A 27,547-nucleotide genomic window follows, 5' to 3' on the forward strand; every position below is an offset into this window, starting at 1 on the left:
ACGACCATCAAAAAGGTAAATAAAACTTTCTTTTACAGCACAGTTTATTTCTTTAATTACAGTCCTCATGTAATGTGCCTCTCTTTCCAAACAGCAATTCCCTTTGACCTCCAACGCCATTCCATCAAGCCATCAATGACCATCACAAATGTAAATAAAGTGCCTTTATGATACAATGCAGTGTATTTCTTTCATTACAATATAATAGCACATTTATTATACATAGAATAAGGTATGTTGTGTGTAGTTCTAAGGCTTATTTAGATGAAAAGTATATTTTATGGAAACCCGGGAACGGATTATTCCCATTTTAATGGTTTCCTATGGGATTTTTTTTGTTGAGATACACACTTTTCGCCTTACACACTGTCTGGGAACCAATTAAGTTCGTAAGTTGAGGTCTCACTGTATGTAAGTGTAATGAGTGAAATTACTACCCCCCCCCCCCTCCCTGCCACTTTTGCGATAACACGAAACAGAAAATCCATGGATGGATTGACGGATATTTAAACATGTATTTATTTCAGAATTGCATGGCTAGCTGTCGTTTAACCACCTGTGAAAGGATCAAGACCTAAAATGTGCGTTTATTATTTTTGTTTCTTGACATCGAATCTTTACTATGAGGCCATTTTGGCTGGTCCACACAAGCACAATGAGAGAAATGTATGTGTGTGCGCACACGCGCATACTGTTGATATTCCAAACAAAATTTGACTCTGATATTCTTTCCAGAGCTGACAGTGATCTGCTGCTGAGCTCACAGCTTCACAAACACACACACACAAAAAAATCTGTGTTTTGACTATATATCAACCGTACTCGCACACGTTCTTGTACAATCACACCAGGCTGTTGCTTTATTCCCGTTTTTTTTCTTCCTGAACAGAACTCGAAATCTTTCCAGCGTACGGCATTCACACTGTCTCAGGCAACATTCCGTGCCAGATAAGAGTTGTGACCTTTGAACCTTTATGCAGTTCAGCTGCAGGTCAGCTGCGAGGCTGCTCCTGTCACTCAGCATGGAAGGAACTAGCCCAACTTGTTTTTCTACTTCTTTCTTTCCTTTCATCTTCCTTTCAAAACTTTGCTGCGGTGAAATATAAATGTCTCCACTGCGAGACTAATATCGGTAAATCCGATCCAATACAATCAAACGTCCGCCTGAATTAAAAAAAATAAAAATAAATAAAATAAACCTTGAAACTTGAACAACAAATAAAGTTATGCACTCACGACACATTTATGTCTAACTTGTTTTCATCACAAGCCACATTTATGGTTTCCCTCACTGGGCTAATCATAACAATAAAACCACATCAATGGATTGGCACGTACAGTATCGTGGTTTTTGGTTTGCGGTTCACAGCAAGCAAAATGTTTTTTTTTTTGTGAATTTCTTGGCATTTAAAACAAAACATTAACAGCTTCAAACTTTAGAAAAATCCAATTCGAACACCGTGAATGGTGTGAAATATGCAGTTTGATAAATGTTTTCTTTTTTTAACATTTGGATAGCCACATTGTCTGTTCGCCAGATGGTGCGCTGAAATGGATTTGCTGACGGACTATAATAATAATAATAATAATAATAATAATAATAATAATAATAATACAGTGAGACCTCAACTTACAAACACCTTATCTTACAAACTTTTCGTCTTACAAACTTCAAATTTCTGAAAATTAAACCTTATAATAAACACTATTTTCATAATACACACCCACCACGGCTGGTGAAGTGATCTTCGGCGGAAGCACACGACCGAACAGCACCAGAGGTTAAGTTATCAACAGTCCTTATGGAAGGTGACTCTCCTTCCATAAGCCATCGACCATCAAAAAGGTAAATAAAACTTTATTTTACAGCACAGTTTATTTCTTTAATTACAGTCCTCATGTAATGTGCCTCTCTTTCCCAACAGCAATTCCATTTGACCTTCGACCTCCAACGCCATTCCATCAAGCCGTCAATGACCATCACAAATGCAAATAAAGTGACTTTATGATACAATGCAGTGTATTTCTTCCATTACAATACAATAGCACATTTATTATACATAGAATAAGGTATGTTGTGTGTAGTTTTAAGGCTTATTTAGTTGAAAAGTATATTTTATGGAAACCCGGGAATGGATTATTCCCAGTTTAATGGTTTCCTATGTGAATTTTTTTTTTGAGATACACACTTTTCGCCTTACACACTCTGTCTGGGAACCAATTAAGTTCGTAAGTTGAGGTCTCACTGTATAGTGAAACCTGGGTTTGCAAACCCCTTGGCTTACAAACTTTTCAGGTTACGAACGTTATACGTATTTATGAAATTTTTACCTTGGCATACAAACTTTATCTTGGAATACAAACTTTTTTTCGTACACGGAGTTGCCTCAATGAGCGATGTGTCATTGAGTGGCCATTCAAGTCCCAAAATGAAAAGCAGCCTTATAAACTGAGCGTCTTCAACATCTTTTACCTCCTTGTAGTCGTCACCAAGACAGAGGCAGGACGCGTGTCTGATGACATCATCCACGTCCGAGTGATCCAGCGCCTGCCTCATCTGACTCCAACCCACCCTCCTCTGTTGTCGATACCCTTGGCCGGCGTCACTTTAGTCCAGGCTCATTGCCGAGCTTGAGTACCGCCCCGATTGAATCCCCTCGGCCATGCTCGGAACATCCAAAACTACTCCAATCGACTCTTAACGAATGATGTATCTTCCTACTCTGGCTGTCTTACAAGCTTCAGGGAGGGAGGGGTTTCTCACTGCCTGCGCTGTCTGTAAAAGCATAGTGGTCAGAAGTTAAAGACCTCCTTTTAGACCCTCCCTGCCTTGCACGTTCTGGTCAGGACGGCCTCTCACGGGAGAAAAAAAACCTCCCTGTGTGTGGTGTTTTTTTCTTTTTTTAACACATTGAAGTGTTGGCAGCAGCTGCTTGTAGCCACGTTGGAGAAAAAAAAGGGAATGGCCACATGGAAGGATCATCCCAAATAAGGAAGAGGATGCTTTTATATACGTATGTATGCAAAAGTGGCGGACCGTCAAGGCCTGCAAAGCCTACTCTGCTGGCTTAAAAATATCTGTATTACAGACTAATGTTAGTTATATTTTGTTCATGAATTCTGATTAAATAATTCCAAAGTGTCTTTCCAAATTGTCTTTCAGCTTCCTTTCCCCTGTTGCGCTGCTTCCAGACGTGTGTTTTCGAATTTAAGCATTTAACCAATCACAATTTAGCCTTCATTTGTTACCAGGATCAGAAATCTACCTGGACGCCTTCACGATCAGCTTTGCGGGCCCTGTCGCATCAAAAAACAAATGTCGATCAAACTCTTGTTCTAACCACTCATATCAATTTGGCAACCAAAAACGGCCTTCTTGCTTCTTGCTGATGTCAGAGTTTTAAAAAAACTATGATTGGGTAATCTCTAGTCAATCATAGTTTGGGAAAACTGCTCTGATCACAAGCTGCTACTAGTGACAAGAGCATACTGGCCAGAGCTAGCATATTGGATTGTTATCTAGCTGCGTAAGAAAATATATTGCGTTGAGTTAATAGCAGTTTTGTCAACACACAATGGTTGAAGGAGAAGAAAAAATGGATTTGGTTGGAAATTTACCGTTAAAGCCATTTTCAAGATGGACTTTTCAAGAAATAAATGGACATCTCTGTGTATTTGTGTTGTCATATTATTATTATTATATTTTTTTTTTACTTCAACATGGCGCCACGAGAGTGGCTGCCTTTCCAGCAGCTCCTGTATTTTGTTTTTCTACTTCTTTCTTTCCTTTCCTCTTACTTGCATAACTTCGCTGCTGTTACTTCCAGGTAGAGTGAACGCTGGCGCGAATGGCTGCCACTGCTCACCCGGACGGATGATGACGTCTTTGCATAAAGGTTTCCTAGTAGAACCCTCTTGCATTGCGCCGCACTAGCACAATAATCGGAGAAAGAGAACACAATGGACGCTCAGTCCGTCTCAGACAGTCGCGGGACAGACACAGTACAGGAGGATCTCGCCTACGATTTACACTTTCAGTCTCGGCTCGCGGTGTTATGATGTCATCATTGTGAGACATTATCGAGCCGTGACTCATGTTTTTCTTATGGCCGCTCACATGGAAAATGAGAAGCTCACATGACTCAGAAATCGTTTTGAATGTCACCAATTGCTGAGTATGATGAATACTAGTATTATTTCATAATAGGTATAAAGTCATCTCCGGAATGAATAACTGTAATAAGCAGTCAGCCATGGACTACTTTTAATGGGATTATTTTCTTGAAGCAAAGTTTTTGTGTCGAACAATGCGAGTACAAAATTAATATAAAAATATTAAATCAATGAAATAAACCACATAGCGCTATGTTGGAATTCCATACTAGTTTATGAAAATCAGCTGCGCCAACCACTACTATACTATACTATACTATACTATACTATACTATACTATACTATACTACTATACTAGACTACACTATACTAGACTATACTACACTATACTCCACTATGCTACGCTATACTATACTATACTATACTATACTATACTATACTATACTATACTATTATACTATTATTATTTGTTTGTTTGTTTATCTATGTAGTTTATGTTAGTCATTCATTTATTCTTTATTCATTATCATTTATTCTTTATTCTTTATGTTACTTCCGGGTTGAGTGAATGCTGGCGTGTGTGGCTGCCGCTGCTCACCCGCGGAAAAAATATCCGGTGACTGTAAAGTGTCCTTGAGAGTTTTGAAAGGTGCTTATAAATTAAATGTATTATTTTTATTATTATAAAGTATACTGGGTGAACAGATCTATTTTAAACATATGTACTAGTGTGGACAAAGACAATCGGCCACATATTAAAGGTGACATGAGTTCACATACACGTGCACACACGCAAGCCAATAAAAGAGCTTTTAGCTTTGAGCTCGGGGAGCCGTGCAGGGCGGGGCAACTTCATTAGTGAGGCTGACTTCACGGTGAAGGTGAAGTCACTGCTTTATCAGTGTGGCTTTTTTTTCAGTGGGTTGAACGGAAGTGCCTTTAAAAACACTCATGGTCATGATCGCCGCCTCAGATCCAATTTGAGGGTACTTCTCGAGCTTGTTCTTCTTGTTCTTTGGAGATGGTTAAATATGGGAAGGGACGGATGGGGTGACTGTCAGGTGAGACATGTGGAGGAGTTTGGAGAATGAGTGAGAGAGACAAACACACAGAAAAAAAGGCGTTTTGTTCCAAGTGAACAGAGGGTGACTGTGGGAGAGAGGGTTCCTGGCACCTCCTGTGGGCCTGGCATGCGCTGCCACTGCGCTCTGTGTGCGCGTTAGCGCATATGCTTGATGTTGATGCACCTCTTCCTCTAATTCCGTATGCAGTCATGTGTTACACAAACATGGCCACGTCTCAGAAACAGTATTATTATGTGTTGCCATTTAATGCTATTTATCCTGCATTCTCGTGAGGGATGGTAGGTCGCTCAAGCGGCATGCTTGAACGAACAAGTCAGTAAAAAAAGGGCACACTCAAGTCATTTACGAGTACAAATGACCAGGGTGTATTTAGATCACATACCCAAAAGTCAGAGTTAAAGGGGGGAAAATAATAATAAAATGTACAACAGAAATACAAGCTAACACGTATGTGCCCATTGTGTAAGTATGTGCCCATTAAACATTTTGGCTGCTGCTTTGTGTGTGAGAAAGGGGAATTTATGTCATACCTACCTGTTACGTTAGCTTAGCATGCTATGCTATACGCAAGGATACGGAGTGCTCCAATTGATTTATGTTCATTTACTGTTTTGATGGCTTCTGTTCAATTTTGAATGAACTGTTGATTTTTGTTGCGCAGTCGTTGAGGATCAAAAATAATGGTTGCAAATAAAAGGCTAATTTTCTTCTTCTTCTTTTCCTTTCGGCTTTTCCCTTCAGGGGTCGCCACAGTGTATAATTTTAATAGTTATAATTATTTAAACTCATTCACTGCCATTCACAAATGCATTCAGGAATTGAAAATATGACGTAGAGAGCCATTTCCGAATGTGTCCGTTTTTTTTTTTTCTTGTTTGGGTGCCGACAAAGTTCTGGCCATGGCCTCTGGCAATTTTTTTCCCTTCCACAAGGGGGCAGAATTGGCCTTTTATCAATGTTAGCGCTTTGTTGCAGCTTCAGCTGTTGTTAAAGCGCTATAGAAACCAATATGTCTGTATTGCATTGTATTTTGGACAGCTGCCCTCATTTCAAGCTCATATAACTCCAGACCCATATAATTTAGGAATTAAGTTTTTTTTCTGATGAAAGAAGAGAGTCTTGGGTTTCTTATGCTGCATTGAATTTTTATGTGGTCCTAAAACTCAATATTCTGTGGGTCCTGGAATTTGAGTGACAATGACAAAAACCCTGGCAATGGAGTGGACACATTTTTTGCACATCGTCTTGCAGTGAATGAGTTAAGTAAGGGTTGTATTGTGTCCACCTTTGTGTCAACACAACACAAATCCTGGTTTGTGAGCCTTTTTTTAACTGATAAAGTAACATGCAAGCTAACTTGGTTCCATTGAAAATCAAGTAATAAGTAAAGTAGCTTTTTTTTCTAGTAATCTGTCTCTTGCCAGACACGCTGTTTCAATGTAACTGAGGCAACTGTGCCATTCTCTGACTTGTTTGCAAGTATGCAAATGATTCTGTGACATTTAGTGCCACATTTGAAAGCTCCACACTCACACAATAGCATTTTTTTAAATCCATTTGTTGAGGGCCAAAAACAACAAAACAGAAACAGGAGCAAGTCTCGCTGCCATAACAACATAGCGACAAAATCCCCATGATGAAGCTCTTTGTTACAAACAAATTGGGCCCCGAGGGGGAGTGCAATACAACCCATCGGGTGGTCCTCAACCTTTTTTTGGTGGGGGTGACTAAAAATGTACAATAAGTGTAAATACTGCTGTTACATTTGTTTATAACTGCTATCCAATAGTTGACCAGCAGATGGCTGTGCATTATTTTTCTTGACATTACGTTAGGTTGTTGTCACTTCCGGTACAGGTTTTACTTTCTGCACTTCTTTAAAGGACAACCGACGTCACTTTTGTGTTTTTTAACTGACATTAGAAAAACGCTTGATAGCATCTAAAATACCCAAAACACGCAGTATGATATTTTTATTCAAATGCAAAACACCAATAAAAAGTGTCCAAAATCTGCAAAAAAATTGAGCTGCGAATTGGGCATTTTCAGAAAGTCCCGCCCCCAGTTCGTGACGTCATGCCAAGACGTCTTGCATTGCTGCAGAATCAAAACAATGGCTTCAGATTCGGAGAATATGCTTTCTTGTTACACATCCAGTTATGAATATGATTCAAATAGTTCTGAAGAGGAAAGCATACATGTTTGCAATCGATTTATTCCGTGCCATTATGAGGCAACATTGAGGGGAGATGTCTCAACGAAAAAGAGGCACAAAATGGCGACCTCTTGTGGCCACCTCCGTTCCCACAGGCTGATAAATTCCTTATATGGAGCTTGGACGCCCGCTTCTGGCGGCTTTTGGGTGCAACACGAGGTCCCCAGACCAAACAAGTACAGCAAAATACATTGATGTGATGGAAGGACCGCTACAATGCGTCTTTTTTTCGGTCAGGGGCGTTCCTTTAGTGCCGTCACGTAAGGACTCGTCACCAACTCAAAAACAAGACTCCTGACTATTCAGCGCGAGTCTTAAAACGTAAAATATAGCTATATGCGCTGGAATCTTATTAAAATCCACTCAGTAAAAGTCATTTGAAGCCATTTTACAAATTATGGACACAACTTGTCCGGAGACGTCAGTTGTCCTTTAAGTTTCATTTTCACTGAGAAGACAGCGAGAATGGACATGCTTTATCCCTGTACTATTTAGCAAGGAAAAGATAAAAAGGACGAACATCAAAACTTCCATTTTGGACGGAAAGCGGTTTGTACGATTTTATTGCATACGTTTAATTTCATTAATGTAAAGTCCAAATGTTTATGTGTAAATAATAGCTATATTTGTATACTTGTTTGTAGTTCTACGGTGGTGTGAAATCACATTAAGGAATTAACCATCAGTGCAAAGAACCGGAGTCCTCTGTTTCGAATGGGAGCACAATAAGGCTACCCAGCAAATTCAGCTTGCTAAATATTCCCCTTTATGTCCTAGATCATTTTTATTGGACTAATTTGATCCATTCACATTCCCTTTCCAGGCCCTGACGATGGTCCCGAGGTCCTTGAGATGCTGACATGACCCGTGCAACCTGATAAATCTCCTCATCTTGCCTTGGTCTGATTATACCGCTGGTGCTGACAGCAGAGACAGCTCTATCAAAGTTATAGATGATGATTGGAATCCGCCGCAAAAAAAAAAGAAAAAGAAAAAGGAGATTTAATGCCACGTCACTATCTCGCCATAAACAAACAACGTGTGTTTTCACTCATTTGAGCCCTTAAATAAATGAAAGACTGCAAGAAAAACGTGAGAATAAAATGGCTTTGCTCTGATTGCTTACAAATCACTTTTTTTAAATAGTCATTTCAAAGATGATGCTGATCTTTCTGCCCTTAAAAATTGATGGATCATTTGGTTTCACGTCAGACTTAATAAGCTGAAACCAAGATGCAGATATTAGCATTTTAATGTAGCGGTGAGCTAATTAGGGTTGTGATCCCGGTTGGTTTATACATATCTGTCCCCCCCCCCCCCCCCCCCCCAGTCAACCATTAACTCATTCACTGCCAGCCGTGCAAAATTGTGTCCACTCCAGTGCCAGGGTTTTTGAAATTGTCACTCGAATTCCAGAATTATATATTGATATGATGCAGACATAGCACTACTGAAGGCCTAGCAATGAAATATATATATTCAGTGCAGCGTAAGAAACTTTAGACCCTCTTCTTTCATCAGATTAAAAAATAGAGTTAATTCCTAAATTATATGGGACTGGAGTTATAAGAGCTTGAAATGAGGGCGGCTGTCGAAAATACAATGCAATACATACGTAGTGGATTCTACTGCAAAGTCAATTCTCTTTGTCTTTTCTGTAATAGCTATCTAGCTGGCTAGCTATCTAGCAGCCTAGCTAATAGCGATCTATTGGCTTGCTAGCTAGCTTTCTATCTATTTGTCTTACTATTCTATTTGACTTACTTCCGGGTTGAGTGAACGCTGGAGCGTGTGGCTGCCGCTGCTCACCCACAGACAAAAATAGTCTGTAACTGTAAAGTGACCTTGAGAGTTTTGGAAGGCGCTTCAAAATCTTCTTTTTCTTTCAGCTTCTCCCTTCAAGGGGTCGCCACAGCGAATCAGTGTCCTCCATCTTGAGAGGTTTGATCCGCATGTTTGTATTGGCCAAGCTTTTACGTCGGATGCCCTTCCTGACACAACCCTCTGTATTTATCCGGGCTTGGGACCGGCACAAGAAGTCTTATGTCCTCTATTTTGTGTGTGTATGAGTGCGTGTGTGTTAGGGGTGCTGCCCTGTGCTGGTTGCCAGGTTACCGCTCTAATTGAGGGGCCTCCAGGGAGCCGCTGCTATCAGAAGCTGAATCCTCAGTTCAGCTTGCCGTCCTCTCCCTTTCTTATTTTTTTTTCTTTCCATCCATGATCCACACGCCCCTTATATGCAACTCACATCCCATTCCTACTTCTGTCTTGATGAATCTTCATAAATTTCCAATCTCAGATGAATACTCTGCTGTCATTTTCTCCCCTCCTCCACATGCCGTCTTAGCGAGCGCTGTCGATACTTCTCGTTACGGCTTAATCTCTGCCTTTCAGCACACTTCCCTACTTGGCCCTCGGCATCCCTTCGCTGCCTGCTTATCACTGGCCTTGTCGTGCTATCTTTCTGTCGCTCTGTCTCCCTTTTTTTTTATTATCGAGCAACAAACATGGCAGGAAATCCTTATCCGGTTACACAAGCGGCCATCCCAAGCTTGCCCTGACGTAAATCCACACACCCCTCTTGAGTGACGCACACACAAATACTGGATGTAGAACATTGGAGCAAAATGGTCACAAATGGACAATGTGAGTCATCAAAAATGGGAATGTCTGATTTAAATGTTAAGACTTAGATACATAAATGACATCATTTTGGTGTGTGGTTGATGTGAACCACAAAAGGAAAATATTTGAAGCTGTGGGACTGAAGTTGGAGGTAACTATTCTAACATGGAAAAACAATCACAGTGCAACAAAAAGTTTCTGGAAAATATCTGCAGCAACGGCAAACAATACAAATTAACTCATTCACTGCCATTCCCGAATTTATTCGGTAATTGAAAATATGACCTAGAGCACCATTCCCAAATTTGTTTTTTTCTTGTTTGGGTGCCGATAAAGCGCTGGCCATGGCCTCTGGCAATGTTTTTTTCTTTCCACAAGGGGACAGCATTACTCTTTTTACCATGTTAGCGCTTTGTTCCAGCTTCAGCTGTTGTTAATGCGCTATAGAAACCACTATGTATGTATTGCATTGTATTTTGGAAAGCCGCCCTCATTTCAAGCTCATATAACTCCAGACCCATTTAATTTAGGAATTAACTCTTATTTTTAATCTGATGAAAGAAGAGGGTCTAAAGTTTCTTACGCGGCACTGAATGTATATTTCATTGCTAGGCCTTCAGTAGTGCTATGTCTGCATCATATCAAAAACATATAAATGTATATAAATGTATAACTGTAGAAATGTATCTAAATATTAATAATATAAATATAAATGTCTATAAATCTATTAGCTAGCTAGTTAGCTTTCTATCTATTTCAGTTTTCAATTATTCTAGGTTGAGTGAACGCTGGCGCGTATGGCTGCCGCTGCTCAAACACAAAATAAATATCCTGTGACTGTACAGTGACCTTGAGAGTTTTGAAAGGCACTTATAAATGAAATGCATTATTATTATTATTATTATTATTATTATTATTATTATATGTAGTCCTAAAACTCAATATTCTGTGGGTCCTGGAATTCGAGTGGCAATGACAAAAACCCTGGCCCGTTTCCACAGGCTGATTAATTCCTCATATGGAACTTTGTCGCCCTCTTCTGCCTCTTTGTGGTCCTACATGACGTTTTCAGACCAAAGTACAGCAAAATGCAGTGACGTGATGGAAGGACTGCTACAATGTGTCCTTTTTTCGGTCAGGGGCGTTCCTTCAGTGACGTAACGTACGGACTCGTCACAAACTCAATAACAAGACTTCTGGAATATTCAGCGCGAGTCCTAAAACGTAAAATATAGATATATGCGGGTGAATCTTTGTAAAATACGCTCAGTAAAAGTCATTTGAAGACATTTTACAAATTATGGACACAACTTGTCCGGAGACGTCGGTTGTCCTTTAAATAACTGAATAAGTACGCATATATCTAATTGGGGTATGGAAGCCCTAATAATATTTCTAAATGAATCCATGTTTGGCTGACAGAAATAATATCAAGGGAGCATCATTATCTATTTACATCTACATTTTGAGGCATCTATTAGATCATTTCTAATTTGACTGATCCCAAATATTCTTCTGATTTGCAGCTTTGCAAACCTATTTCTTATCTTTCATTCACCTATTTGCTCTGCATTGCCGTCTCATTTCCCTATTTTTTTTTTGTTGCTACAAACTCAACGTACAGCTGTCAAGTGCTTTTGCTGAAGTCACGACACAGCTCCCAGATGGGAGACTCTGCTGCCGTGAGTGGTAAATACCAAACATGTAGACATCATTTGTCTGGAAAGTACATCATATTTAACATGCTTTGTACGTAGAATTCCAGTTTTCCGTCATTGCAAACCCCCAACTTCGCACAATGAAGAGGCAAAGGAGGGAAGGAGGTTAATGGGAGGTTGGACATTATTCCATTCAGTCAAGTGCTTCCTAGGCAACGAACTAGCCATCACTTTTGCAAAACAATCACAAAACACTCCCACGCAAGTCTCGATAAGTGACGCACAAGAGTTCCATATTTATATAGCGTGACATTTGTAGGTTTTTGATGATCTGCCGAAAAAGTCAACAAGCAAATGGAACAACAATTCCCATTACAATGTGACACATCCTTAAGCAGGACTACCTTGTAAGAACAGTTTTCCTGGTGGACCATCCTTCACTGCATCCTAGAACCACGCCGGCCGAGCTAGGAGATCAGGACTGGTAGGAGATTCCCGGTATTCCAACTGGAATCACGCCCCAGTTTTTGATCTCGCTAACAAACTTAAATAAATAAGGCTAAATGCAGCCTTGTGCTATGTCCATGCCTTGTTAGTAATGCCTTACAGCCTATTTTTTCTTGTGCTTATCAAGAGAGAGGAAAAGACTGCAATTCCCGACTGCTTCCCCCTCTCCAAAAAAAAAAAGGCAAAAGCAGGAGGGGAACGAGTGGCAAAGAGGAGGGGTGTGGGAACGAGAATGAGAGGAAAAAAAAAAAGAAGGAGGGGAGCGATGAAAAGCAATGCATACTCACAGTGGCTGGTTTGGAAAGGGGAGGAGCCAATGGACTCAATGTGAACAGGGTTGAATGGAGAGAGAAGGCGTGGGCGAAGGGGGCAGTGAGGTCAAGGTTGGAGTGTCATTGTTTGGTATGCCAGGCAAGATAATAAGTGACCCTCACAGTTATTTAACCCATTCACTGCCAGACATGTGCAAAAATGTGTCCACTCCAGTTCCAGGGTTTTTGTCATTGTCACTTGAATTCTAGGACCCACAGAATATTGACTTGTAGGATTTAATAAACATTAAATTCAGCATTAGAAACCTTAGACTCTCTTCTTTCATCAGAAAAAAAAAGTTAATTCCTAAATTATATGAACTTGAAATGAGGGCGGCTGTCCAAAATACAATGCAATACATACACATTGTTTTATATAGCACTTTGACAATAGCTGAAGCTGGAACAAAGCGCTAACATCTTTGTTCCTCTCTTAACTTCTTTTTATCTATCTAGCTAGATAGCTAGCTATTTGCTATCTATTAGCTATCTGGATGGCTAGCTGGATATCTAGTTGGCTATATATTAGCTCTCTTGCTAGCTATCTGGCTATTAGCTATCTATTAGCTAGCTTTCTATCTATTTGAGTTACTTCCGGGTTGAGTGAATGCTGCCGCGTGTGGCTGCCGCAAGAAAAAACTTATCCTGTGACTGTAAAGTGACCTTGAGAGTTTTGAAAGGCGCTTATAAATCAAATGTATTATTATTATTATTATTATTATTATTATTATAAAAAGTAAAATGCTGCCCCTGGAAAAGAAAAACAACATTGCTGGAATCAATGGCCAGCGCTTTATCGGCACCCACAATTTGAGCCACTGAAGTAATTTTACCCCCAAAATCCATAATACATTTTTCATATGGAATTAAGCTATCCACTATGGCCCAAATATATAAATCAGTATCATTTTGTTATTCTACAATGACTTCCCTTTGTTAAAACGAACCGTTTCCCTGATTCATAATCCAAATGATCGACTTCAGACTGCCCATGCATCCTATGACTTTAAACATCATTCTCCATGAAATATAAAGTGCACTGCTAATATATCGACAGAGAAAGGAAAAGATAAATATACCTTACAAGATCAATTTCAACTTTATTTCCTTCCGTATATAAAATTTGAGCACCTTTATTCATGACAGTGGATATCAAGTGCAATATTACTCGGCCCTGTACTACAATTATAGTGCGCGGTTAGCTAGCTAGTTATGGAATGTTGAAATGTCTCTTCCAGGAATCTCCAGAACAGCTTGGGGTTCTGTTCAAAGTTTTAAAGGGAGTATTTGACAAAGACAAGACCGTTATTATTATTATTATTATTATTATTATTATTAGCCAAGGAAGTAACGGACGCATGTTAGCGTGTGAGCAAGCTAGTGGCTAGCCACACACGCGATGACCTGTTGGTAGATATTCCAGCCTCTGGAGGCTTGATGTGGATATATTTTTTTTCAGTTTAAACATATAGGAATTTGTAAGCAATAGAATATTGTCAAAAGTAGAAAAAATAAAATAAATATAATAGCATTATTTTGTTGTTGTTGTTGGGCGGGGTTTTGTATATTCTGCTTTTATATATTCATGTTTGGTAGTCAAACCTACTCACCAGAATAAAATCAGTTCTGTCCGATAATTCTTGTTGAGATTTATCTTCCATCTATTCTGTATAGTCGGTTTTGAATGACATGATTGGTGTAAAAACGACGACTTGCTTGAGCCTTCACAATAAAGCCCAATTGGTTCTTGACAGCGGGCAAGCTTGCGATAGCAGAAAGTGATGCTTACCCCGCCATGGTTGGACAAACAAATACGACAGTCTCTGTTCATTTTGTCTCTTCTGTTGAATTATAATCTCACTAGTGGCAGATGGCCTTCCCCTAATCCACACGCAGGCCAAGCAACTCACATAATCCTCTTTCCATGTCCATGACATCCACACATGACTGTTAACTCTATTTCGCATGTATATTGCCCGGGTGATTTTGTCTGATTAAAAAAAAAGGGGGGATAAAAACCGTCCTAAAATCAGTCCATTTTTATTTAATTAACACAGCACAAGAAAATTATGTCAAAAACGATTATGGAGAAGACTTTTAATTGAGACTTCTCTGCTTTGCTACAAACATGGAATCAAATAGAAATCATGTTGTAAATGAAATTAACTAATCCATCAATTCACTTGTCATTTTCTGTATTTCGGCTCAAAAGTAAGATCCATGGCCTCTTTATCTCTTTTGCACACACAGGAGAGATCTCTCCATCGCGATATTGATGTCTGGTGGGTGACGCCGCGCACCGGCTGAATTCAATTATTGTGCATGACTTTAACTTGCTATTGCATTCTTTTTCTGACTACTACAGTGATACCTCGGCTTACGAATTTAATTGGTTCCCAGACAGAGTGTGTAAGGCGAAAAGTGTGTATCCCAAAAATTAATTTCCCATAGGAACCCATTAAAATGAGAATAATCCGTTCCCAGCTAACCATAAAACATCATTTTCTACTTTATAATTTTCTAAGCCTTCAAACTACACAAAACATACCTTATTTTATGTATAATAAATGTGCTATGTTATGATGTGATGGTCGTTGATAGCTTGACAGTCCACGCAATACAAATTCACACACAAAAAACACATTCAGAATCTGAATCAGAAACATATTTCATCTATGCTTTTGTAAAAGAAACCCCGCCCACAACCATGGCAACATCTCATCCAAAATTACTCAAGGTCAAATCTGATCCATTATAGATATAGACTGCTATAATAATAGAAACAAATACAACACACATTTCATTATTCACACTGAAACCCGCGCTCAGTGGACACCGAGCGTCAAGCAAAATTTTCACACCACAATTCAAACTCCCACGCAGAACAAATCACGGGTGGGCAGAGTTAAACGGTGAAACTGACAGTCAAGCGAAGGTAGAGAGCGAAGGAGAGAGAATGTAGCTTCACGCCGCTTGAAACGTTGAATGTGAATTATGCATGCTTGGAGTCGGGTTCTCACTTTTAAGTGCCTCGCACTCGCTGCTAGGGAGTGTCGCAGCGTCGAGCGCTTCTGCACATCCCACACACCAACACACACAATCACACACACACGCCGTTCACAATGTGTACTTAGGGTAACTCTAACCGCGTGGGCGTATTTATAGATATAAACAAAAGTGATGAATAGTTAATCAAGAGGCAATTGATCTTGGAGCGACGATTAATGTGCTAGCGGATTGCAGAATGAGCAGCAACGTGACTGCTACTGTAATGGCAGGACTGCATAGTAGCAATCAGAGCCAATGTCATTTCGGTAATCGCCGAGCCATCTTCAAAGCAGCCTGATGAAGATTGATGAAGGTTTGAATGGGATTTATTTTTATTTGAATAATAAAATAAAATACCCAAAAACATAGCAATGAGTATAATATTGTTCTCGGCTTCTAATGGATTGATTGATTTATTTTTTTAATCTCCTTTTTTTAACCATTCGCTGCCAGATGATGTGCAAAAATGTGTCCACTCCATTGCCAAGGTTTTAGAAACCTTAGACTCTTTTCTTGTATCAGAAAAAAAGAGTTAAATCCTAAATTATATGGGTCTGGAGTTATATGAGCTTGAAATGATGGCGGCTGTCCAAACTGTATTTTATTTATTGTATTCTATTTATAATTGTATTTTATTTATTATTGTATCTATGCTTGTCTGTTAAGTGTATAGTGGCCTTGAGAGCTTTGAAAGGCACTTGAAATAAAATGTAATTTATTATTATTATTATTATTATTATTATTATTACATTTTGTTCCTATAGCGCTTTAACAACAGCTGCAGCTTGAACAAAGCACTAACATGTAAAAAAGGGAAAAGACAAAACATTGCCAGCGCTTTATCGGCACCCAAGCATGAAAAAACAAAACTCGTATGAATTCGGGAATATTTTAAAATCCCGAATAATAATAATAATAATAATAATAATAATAATAATAATAATAATAATAATAAAATAATAATAATAATAATAATAATAATAATAATAATAATACATTAAATTTACAAGCACTTTTCAAAACACCCAAAGACACTTTACAATTAAAATAACAATAAAAACCAGTACAATAAAACCATAAAAGAAATGATAAATAATAAAAGACAATGCAATTTTAAACAGATGGTTTGAATAAAGGGCAGTGAATGGCAGTGAATGAATTAAAAATATGTTTACACATCATGGGCGTGTCTATGAAAACAACATTGTTGCCTCCTTTGTCCAATCATTCCCTTCCTTCCTGCGGCTAGTAATCGCCTGTAACTACACTTGCTTCCTTTTCATTACTCCTCTCCATCGTTCTCATCCTTTCTCCCCCTTACGAGCTCGAGGCCTCGCCAACCCTCACAATGGGGAAGACGGCATCCCAGATGCTTTTAGCGCATTGACATTTTGCGGCAGTGCAAAAACACCGCATAGCAAAGCAGGTTGGCTCAGTGTGAGGGCGGGAGTAATGAGCTCGCCCTGACAGGGAGAGGAAGTAGCATCTATTTGTGTGTGTGTGTGTGTGTGTGTGTTCATTCAGCAGAGTTGCTCTAATGAGGCCTGTGGTTGGTTGTGAAAATACTGAGCCAGCTGTGACCACCAGACTGGAGTAATGCTTCACATTTTGAAATGTGTTCCACTATGTGACGACCAACTGGGTTAAGGACAGACAGGCCGACACTTATGACTTGCCAGGCAACACCGTTCTTTGTGATAGAAGGGCTACGAGTCAAAACAGCTGCTTTGTGTGTCATTGTCATGTCGCGATTAGGTGAGTTTTTTCACCAAATTCAAGTAGGATAGGTTGCAGTAAAAAGAAAAAAGTGAATTGGTGAAATTGCATAGAGCGAATTGTGAATGTGATGTGGCAGGTTTATCACAGTTTGAGAATATTTTATGACAGTTACTTTTTTTTCCGATTTGCCTTGTTCTTTTTATTTATTTATTTATTTATTTATTTATTTATTTATTTAATTACCTATTTTACATATATTTATATTTATATTTTTTTATTTCTTTATGTATTTATTTGGTTGGAGTGGGTTTGCTTATTTATTTATTTATTTGTTTGTTTCTTGATTTAATTATTTCTTTTTTTTCTGTATTTATTTGATCGGAGTGGATTTGCTCATTTATCTGTTGATCAATGTGTTTATTTTTTAAATTATTTATATTAATTATTTATATTAATTATTTATATTATTAATTATTATATTTTATTTATGTATTGATGTATTGATTTATGTATTTATTTATTTGGTCGGAGTGGGTTTGCTCATTTTTCTGTTCATCAATGCATTTTTGTTTATTTTTTGTAAGTATTTAATTTTGACTTTTGTCTATTTTATGTATTTATGTATGTATTTATGTATTTATGTCTGTATTTATGTATGTTTTATGTATTTATGTATGTGTTTATGTATTTATGTATGTATTAATGTATTTATGTATGTTTTTACGTATTTGTGTATTTATGTATGTAAAGATGTTTTTATGTATTGATGTATGTATTTGTGTATGTATTTATGGATGTATTTATGTATGTATTTATGTATGTATTTGTGTATTGACATAAATACACTCCGACAGTCTGAATGTTTTCATACAGGATTCCATCCATGTACACATTTTTATAAAAAAAATATATACAGTATATATATTTTCCACTCATTATGAAGGTTTCGGTGAATGTGCATATTAACAGGTCGGGTTTGGTACCCATAAAAAGGTTAAGAAATGGATGAAAACATATTTATGTATTCCAAGTTGGACTGCGTTGTGTGCATGCATTGAGATAAAAGCGTCCCTCTCTATGGCAACAGATGAAGCGCTCAGCATGTACACTGCACAAACATACAGAAACCAACGTTGAGACAAAAATATCTGCCTTTTGACATTTTGCACATCAACCCTGTGCATATGTCTGTGTTTTCAAACATGACTTTCCCGATATTCTTAGCCACGTTTAAACACGGCAAGTTTACAGGCTCATGGACTAAAACTATAATTACACAGAGAGAAGAACAGTTTCAAATTACAGCACCACCCAAATTAGCATTTATGCACACATGGAGTGAACACTGTGAGTCTTCAATTACGATTACAATCGCTTATTTTTAATTCGTAGCTGCATTAAACTCAGTTTGGCCGCTAACCAAGCTTAGCCTTTCTGTTTCAGGTATTCATCAGAACTCTATAGGGACCATATAGCATGTATAGAAATTGCCCAACCCCCCCTCATCGTTGCTTCAAATAAATCCCCATTTCCACCACAGTTCGTTCTGACACTCACAGAGTGTTTGAATGGGGGTGTACATTGCCTGAGCATCAGTTTTAAGGTTTCTGACGGGCAGAAAAGAACCACGAGCAAAATTAACAAGCGGGTATTTTGCAAAAGTACGTGTTTGGAGGAGAGCAAAAGGCTGTCTTTATCCAGTACTACAAAGTTTTATATACTATATATATATATATATATATATATATATATATATATACATGATATTAATTCTTTTTCGAAGGCATCGTGACTTTATGTTCTGACGTTATTGTAGTATATTTGTGTATTAAAAATGAAATATGTATAATTTCTACATTATATATGTATGTATGTATGTATGTATACATTATATATACATATATATATATATATATATATATATATATATATATATATATATACACGATATTAATTCTTTTTCGAAGGCATCGTGACTTTATGTTCTGACGTTATTGTAGTATATTTGTGTATTAAAAATGAAATATGTATAATTTCTCCATTATTTTTGTATGCAACAAGATTTTTTTTCCAGGCAAAATCTGACCTTTCTGTCCTAATTAAATAATAAATCAATAAATATACAAATATATATTTTATATAATAAACATAATCTATAATCTAAATATAAACCATTTCTGATTCCAATAGATCAACTACAAGTCAAGTTATTATTTGTTGAAAAAACATTGCCAGAGGTCTGGCCAGGGCTTTATGGGCATCTTCATAGCAGTGTGACATTTTCACCCATAAATGAGGTCAACCAAGTTGGCTTTTACGTTATCCTCCAGGAGGATCAAAGGTTGCTCACCAACGGCACATTACCATTATTATACTTTGTTTTGTCGTTCCATCTCCAAAATGAGTTAACTCATTCACTGCCAGACAATGTGCAAATGTGTCCATTCCAGTGCCGGGGTTTTTGTCATTTTCACTCAAATTGCAGGACCCACAGTATATAGATTTTTTTTTCTTTCATCAGAAAAAAAAGAGTTAATTCCTAAATTATATGGGTCTGGATTTATATGAGCTTGAAATGAAGGTGGAGTTCCAAAATACAATGCAATACTTGGTGCAGTATTGGTTTATATCGTGCCTTAACAACATTTGAAGCTGGAACAAAGCGCTAACATGGAAAAAAGGGCAATGCTGCCCCTTAGTGGAAGGGAAAAACATTGCCAGAGTGCATGGCCAGCGCTTTATCAACACCCAAGCAAGGAAAAAAAAACCCAACTAATTCTGGAATGGCGCTCTACTTAATATTTTCAATTCCTGAATTCATTTATGAATGACAGTGAACGAGTTAAAAGCTGAACTTCACAAATGAATGCAATGGATGAAAAGAAATAGTTGAAAATAGTTGCCACACTTGCAGCATTCAAATACACCCGTGTTGCATATTTGATGACTACTTTACGTCCACAAGTCCGCACACATGGATACCTTTGTACACACAACCTGAACAGACAATGCGTCATAACAGAGGAATGCATAGCCCTGAAGCTAAAATAATCTGAGGGAGTGTTTTTCCTTAACGACATGTCCTTAAATCATCTGAAAATCTTCACATTTTGCAACAAAAATGCCTTTCAATCGTTTTTTTCCCCCTTTTGATTCAATAATACAAAAAGTTATTTGGGGATTTACCTGAGTTATGTGCCCGACTAGCTGTGAGGAATCCAAGGTTAAAGTTAGATGAAAAATACTCCACTGACAAAAACAAACAAATAAGTGGAAAACCCTGCACCAACGTCAGCAGACTGTCAAACGACGATGAGAGGAAAAATATATCCTTTAATATGATAAGGTGTGTGAGTGTGTGACTGTGTGTGCTTGTGTATGAGAATGTGTGTTTGGAGACAGCTCAACTCTGAGGCAGAGGCGGCGCAAAATGTGTGCAAGCCGGAGGGCCGGGTGTGTTTCAGTCGGTGGCACGCACGCGCACACACACACACACACACACACACACACACACACACACACACACACACACACACACACACACACACACACACACACACACACACACACACACACACACACACACAACAATATATGGCCAAAAGGCTTGAACCAGACACCTGACCCGGAGGGGGGGTCACTCTGCACACCTGGCTGAAGTACACCACCCTCATTTCCCACTACCGACCTCACTGTTCTGAAGCAAACACTTGATTTCCTTCTTTATCCATCCTTGTCTGGGGATTCATTGTACTTTTTGGACCTTTCACCCTTTGACGTGGCGTCGCCTTGAAAACTGAGAGTAGCTGTTATGGTTGTTATCGTAAAAAGGCCAGCACAGTCATTTTGCTGAACTGGAATGTAATCATAGGGTTTCTAAAACAACAGCCGCACTTTGCTGCCTTTTGTTTATCGATTCTCCTCCTGCTTTCTCACGCGACAGTCCGCCAGAAAGCTTTGCTTTTTTTTTTTTTTAAACTCGTTCACTGGCATTCACGGATTTATTCGGGAATTGAAAATATGACAGAGTGCTATTCCCGAATTTGTACGGGTTTGGATTTTTCTTGCTGGGGGTGCCGATAAAGCACTGGCCAGACCTCTGGTCATGTTTTTTTCCCTTCCACAAGGGGCAGCATTTACCTTTTTTTCCATGTTAGCGCTTTGTTCCACTTTGAGGTGTTGTCAAAGCGCTATATAAACCAATGTGTATGTATTACATTGTATTTTGGACAGCCACCCTCATTTCAAGCTCATAAAACACCACATCCATATAATTTAGGAATTACAGTGATACCTCGGCTAACGAATGCTTTAGCTCACGAACTTTAAACCTTACGAACGTTAAATTCGTACGAAATCTTGGCATACGAACACACGGAGCGCCACAATGGCTGGCGGACTGATTTTCGGCAGAAGAACACCAAACCATACGGCCGAACAGCGCCACTGCCGCCCTACTTTTCAACACTCCCTTTCTCGGAGTGCATACGTCGTTTGTCTTCAATCACACACACACACACGCAAACACACAGACGCGCGCACACGCGCACACACACACACACACACACACACACACACACACACACACACACACACACACACACACACAAACACACACACATGCACATACATGAATCCACACACTCACACACACCCAGCCACAAATACACAGACACACATATATGCACAGAGTCACACATACACACAGACACACACTGGCACTCTAACCCAGACAGGAAGACACAAATTGTCAAGCCACGGGGTCCCACCAGGCCAGGTGTGTAAATATTTAATAACCTTTTAAAGCACCCCACCTCCCATCTCTTACGTACTCTATTCTCTTCCCTTTTGGGTCACTGGGAAATCCCACCAATTTAAGGATTAACATATTCCAAAGTCCCCTGTTATGAAAAGAAAATCACGTCTATCCCGTTACTGTATCAGCTATTTCTTTATAGTTTCACGTCTAAAAAAATATTGACATTATTTTGTACTCACGGTATCGCTACTTACTCAGGCGGGTGAAACTTCAGTACAGATGCTCCCCGATTTACAAACATCCGCGTTACGAACAACGGTACAGACGAACATTTTTGCGGGCATGTCGAAAAATGTTCATAGATGCTGCAAGTTAGATTTTGTATTACATGCCTTTTTTCTGGGCAAGCTCGCTTGCGATTGGCTACGTAGAGCATGTGGGTGGGGACGAAATCCCTTTTCCCAGTTGACGTTCCAGGAGGATGCAATGCATAACAAAAAGTCATGGCTGCTGGCAGGTCATTCAGTAATGACGTGCCAGTGTCAAGTCTACGACGTCACGTCACTGACGTCACGTCTATGTGAAATCACATTAAATAAGTAACCATCAGTACAAAGAACCGGTGCCCTCTGTTTTTAATGGGAGCACAGTAGTTGTGAATTTATTTTATGACTGTTAGAGCGTCTGTGTTTTATACTTTCTCATTTAGTGCTCGACTTAAACATACATTCCATACAAAATGTCGCACTAAAGCAACTTACGACCAAATTCACCTTACGAACGACCACTCGGAACGTATCTCGTTCGTAAGTTGGGGACCGTCTGTTGTCTCTTACAGGACCCGCAGAATCCATTTTTTTCACTTCGAAGTTTGGTTCTATCATTTTACTAGCATGAATGCATTGACAAGACATACTATCACCATCTAGAAAGCGTTCGGTGGAAGATTGAAAGATGTGAACACTGGGGATCCCTTTCAGAGGACAGTCATAGCTGTAGGGGCAACCCTAAATATAATTTGGGGAGAAATACTTTACAAAAATACTTGTTATGTCTACTTTTGGAAAAAAATGCATATGATATAACGGTACACCAATTTTGCAGCCACCTAGTATACAATTCATCATCAACAGCACTCATATGAAGCATATCCAGTATAACAGGTACACACGCACCCCATGGCCTCAAATTTACTCCAACCTAAAGATATTATTTTTCCCTTTCCGCTCTCTTATCGTCCCTCCTCACATCTCCCATTGCATTCCTGACATGCCTCACGGAGACAAGGGGTAGGGGCAGTAGTCTGGTGCGGGTGGGGGGCTAGGGAGGGGGACAGAAGGGGAGGTCTTCGGGATCACAATGGCACTGGCTGCAGCCATTGTCCGTGTGAACTGTAGGAAAATGTTTTAATGCCTACAAAGCAAAATAAGTCCCCGATATGCTTTAATAGCATTCAAACAATTCGACAGCACTGGGTAATTCTCCGGGCTGCATATGAGACGTCTGTATCCAATTTTCTCTTGCTCCTTTTTATTTGGACGTCCTTTTGGAGTCCCAGAGAAAGCAAATCTATTCAGGCTTGAGATTTGAACTGACTGATCTCATGAAAAAGCAAGTTAATCCTCAAAACCTTGTGGCAGGCACGCCAGGTCTGACGTCTTTGAGTTCATATACCTACGCAACACTACCATCTGCTGGTAGAAGCCTCACAACCCCCCCCAAAACTACAGAGTGAACTTCAATAATTCAATCTTTCCAACACTTTTCTTCAGGGCTCGTCTTCTTCAAGGACATGTGAGTGGGTGAGTTAGACTAAAGCCTGGACTGTCTTTACATCACTGAAGGGGTAATCGAATACAAACTGCCTACGCACGTCGGGCAAATTAACCAACATGAAAATCATTCCATTTTGTGTGTATTTTTAAACTCGATTTGGCTGTGTGTCACCTGTCCCGCGCCTTGTGTGAGATGTACTAACCGTGTCAGAAGAATACAAAGAAGCAGCAGAAGTAGGTCTGTCCATTCTAAAATAATGGTGATCAATTGTAATTTTGGAAAATCGGAAGCGTGGTTAAAATAAGGATGAAGTGACACACCAGTGATGACAGTGATGTATTTTGCCAGTCTCATGTCTACTTTCTAGATCAACTTTCCTCGGTCTATGTTTGCAGATGATCCTATTCTACTCTGAACTTTCCAAACACTCGACCACCATGTTCCTAAAAACCCCAAAGAACAGGTTGAGGATTAACACACTATTTCCATTCATTCATATAAAATATGATTTGTGTTTGCAAACTTTTTAGTTACAAACATATTCCGGAACTATTTCGACTTCCTGTTGGTTAAATGACCATATGACCCGTTAGTTTTGTGCATATACTCCTACACAAAGCAAAATCCATCAGTTTTCAGCTTGGCTGCGCCCTGTCCGGCCGAGTGTATTTCCTGTTACGGACACATTGAGTCACATCCTTCCCACCGTCTCTCACAGCCTTCATTTCCCTCGAGCTGTGCAGGCCCGACTTCCATGACGGCCAGGTTAATAGCTGGGTCAACATAGCTTAGTGCTACAATAGCTCACTAATCTCTGTTCTTCACTCCAGTTACCCTAACCTTGTGTATCTCCAGTTCATCTGACTCGGATAAATGCTGGATTAGAGTAGCCGACAGCGTTTGGAAAAACTGAGTGTGGAAAAGCCTGTGATGCAGACTGGAGAAGCAGGAAAACAGATGAAGAGAAATGCAGACTCACCGAGGTGTAGCTGGTCTTGCCTATGTTGTGGTTCTGGTTGTAATTGAGGTTCTGGTTCTCCTGCTCTCGACACTGCAACCCCGCCAGATGCCTCTCCAGGGCTGCCCAGTCCATGGTGGGCAGAGTCTCGTCTTCTTCTACAGTCTCTTCTTCTTTATAACCCCCCGCAGTCTCAACACCGCCTCCTCCTCTACCTCCACCACCCCCGCCTGCGCTACGGCTGCCCCGGCTTTGTCTGAAGGTTTGGTTCCTGGGCTTGGGAGTTCCCGTGAGTCCCCCCTGTGGTGTGCCGGGGGAGCTGAGCAAGTTGCTGCTAGGTGAAATCACATTCCCGTTTTGTTTGAGTTCCTCGGAAGTGGCGGCAATTGTGGTGGCGGCAGTTGTCTGCCTGCTGGGTGACGGGAGCGGTGGAACAGACTTCACATCCTGCAATTCTTTGCCAAGATTGTGGTGGTTCTTCCTGGAGCCCTCGCTGACCTCGTCGGGCCCTACGATGCCAGTTGTGCTTCCCTCCTGATCAGGCGCTTCTGGCGAGGGGTCATCATCTCTGTACTCACTCTCCCACTCCTCCATTACCTTCTTCTTGTACTCTTGATAGTCCTCATCCTCCTCGTAGTCATCAGGGGTGACAAGGTCCAGAGAAGGGGATGACTTGTAGTCATCCAATGTGGGCAGGTCAGGAGAAGGGGAGCAAGGAGTAACTTTGTTGGAATTGGACTCTGAGCTGGAACGACTGGACGCGTCGCTCCCCAGGTCCATGCCATCCTCCCGGTAGTCCTGTAACAATACAAGATAAGTCAAACAGACATCAGATGAATTGAGCAACGTTCAGATTGTCTTTGAGTATGTGACAGAAAAGGTCACAAATGCATCTCGTTTAGGTACAGTAATTATAGGTCTCTCTCTCTGAAATTAGGATGCAGCAGGTACATTGTCCTTTTTAGTATTAATTATGCCATCCCAAGGACACTCCTTGAATTTTTGGGAAGACCCAAAGAATGGCTGAATTTGAAAACTCATGCATCACAGCTTTAAAAGCAGGAACTTTGTACTTTTATGCTCGGTCGAGCGTAACGGTATGGACATGCAAAGGCCCAAAGATGTTCCAAATAGAACACGTGTTCAGAGTGTTTTATCATTAGATGACAAACAGCAATTTCAATACAATTAAAATCAAGAGTGTTGAAGGATTGTCGCAAAGTGTGAGGCATTACGGGAAATAAAAGTGATTCCTTGGAGAATTTTAAACCGAAAAACATTGAACTATGCAACAATTCACTCATTTTTCAAAGCTCTAATCCTTATTTGGGTCACAAGTGATCCTAAGTCTTTTCCAGGTGGCTCCGCCCTGGAGTGGCTGCTAGCAAATCACTTGGCAGACATTGTGCTACTACAGATGAAAAGTATAAGAAAGAGGGAGACAGTATGTAGTATTCGTTTACATCCTTTTTAAAGAAAACGTACACCAAATCGAGGACAAGGAGAACCGTCGCTCTCGAAGGACCTGATTTGGATTTGGACACCCCTGATCTAAAACGAATTTACCTCATGGAACCAATTATTGCAGTCCAATGTTTGATTCTATTTTTAAAAAGGTTGCAGGAATGTTCCTGAACCATTTAAGTTGCTGTACAAAAAGTTACTCTGTACCTAATAGCACAATTTACAGTTGAAAGAAATAGAAAGAACAGAAAATTACAATCATGTTGACCGTCCTTGGTCAAATCTGCTTCATTTCAGCTGCCTCATATCTCCCACTTCCTGTCCAGCAGGAACTGCAATTTTGCAAGCCAGCCTCTTTTCGGACACTGCTTCTTGAAAACATTATTTTTTGATGTCACTATTTGCAAGGTAGTGGTGGTGCCAAAAATGCAGGCAGGAGGGAGGAGCAGGGTGTACTTGACAAGTTGTATTAAATAGTCAACAGGATAAAAGTCTCAAACAACAAAGTCTTTAGAATTAAAAAGGTCCAAAGTAACAAACAAAAGCATGAGTAAAACAAGATTAAACAAACTTGACAGGGTGAAATAAACAATGACCTGACACTGAATGGTTGTGCCGGGAGTCCTTTTAACTAAGCGCCCAAACAAAACAGAAAACACACAAAATTGCATCACTCTTGCATGGTAACCCAAACACAACAGCACAAGGCCACTGGGACATAGCAGAGTGTCGCGGCGGCTTTGAATGAGTGACGCAGACGTGGCACCGCATATTCACAACACCCCGATATGGTCCGGCGGCTCTTGAGCTGTAACATGACCTTGACTCTTTAACTCCGCCCCTTCCTTCTACAATCACCAACTGACTGATTAGTTCACAGGTAATGAAAACGTCGTCACTGTTTACAACCCTACTCAGATCTCCACCTGACCTGGGGGCCCCCCTTGGCATCCATCAGGGAGGTGCCAAATTTCCGTGCACCGCGGCCACAAATTGATGACACCTTTCCCGAGAGCTGCATTAAGAGATGCCTTAAAAAACAAAAAGATGAAGATGGACTATGACCACCTCGCTTATGACTGCTTCTAGTAAGAGTGCCTGTCTCTCCGTCGCAGAGGTAAAGCATCATAAAAACATTATTTGTCATAATTTCCGGCATGTTTGCATCAAACTTTCTCAGCAGGAGAGGGACATTTACAATGACTAGGCATTTTATGAGGGATACTTTCACTTTAATAGAACATTATCCACCGCAGGGTTCAGAGTTATTTTTTCAAAATGTTCATTTTAGTCTTTTTCAGTTTGGTGG

The 27,547-nt window shown here is 39.8% G+C and overlaps 1 protein-coding gene across 4 annotated transcripts in view; it reads right to left on the reverse strand.

The window, feature by feature from the left end:
* schip1 (schwannomin interacting protein 1) overlaps positions 1-27,547 on the reverse strand; it is a 214,881-nt gene that overhangs the window by 12,195 nt on the left and 175,139 nt on the right. For 2 of the 4 annotated variants that reach the window (XM_089014456.1, XM_089014457.1), the window contains one exon: positions 24,796-25,572. In XM_089014456.1, coding sequence (XP_088870582.1) covers positions 24,796-25,572 — 777 coding nt within the window. Of the gene's footprint in view, positions 1-2,473; positions 2,701-12,100; positions 12,397-24,795; positions 25,573-27,547 lie in introns of those variants that run through there. The other 2 variants (XM_089014459.1, XM_089014458.1) reach the window with 2 other exon arrangements.

The sequence above is a fragment of the Hippocampus bargibanti genome, linkage group LG14, assembly GCF_051943395.1.
Source record: "Hippocampus bargibanti isolate YZ-2025 linkage group LG14, ASM5194339v1, whole genome shotgun sequence".
Classification (NCBI taxonomy): Eukaryota; Metazoa; Chordata; class Actinopteri; order Syngnathiformes; family Syngnathidae; genus Hippocampus; species Hippocampus bargibanti.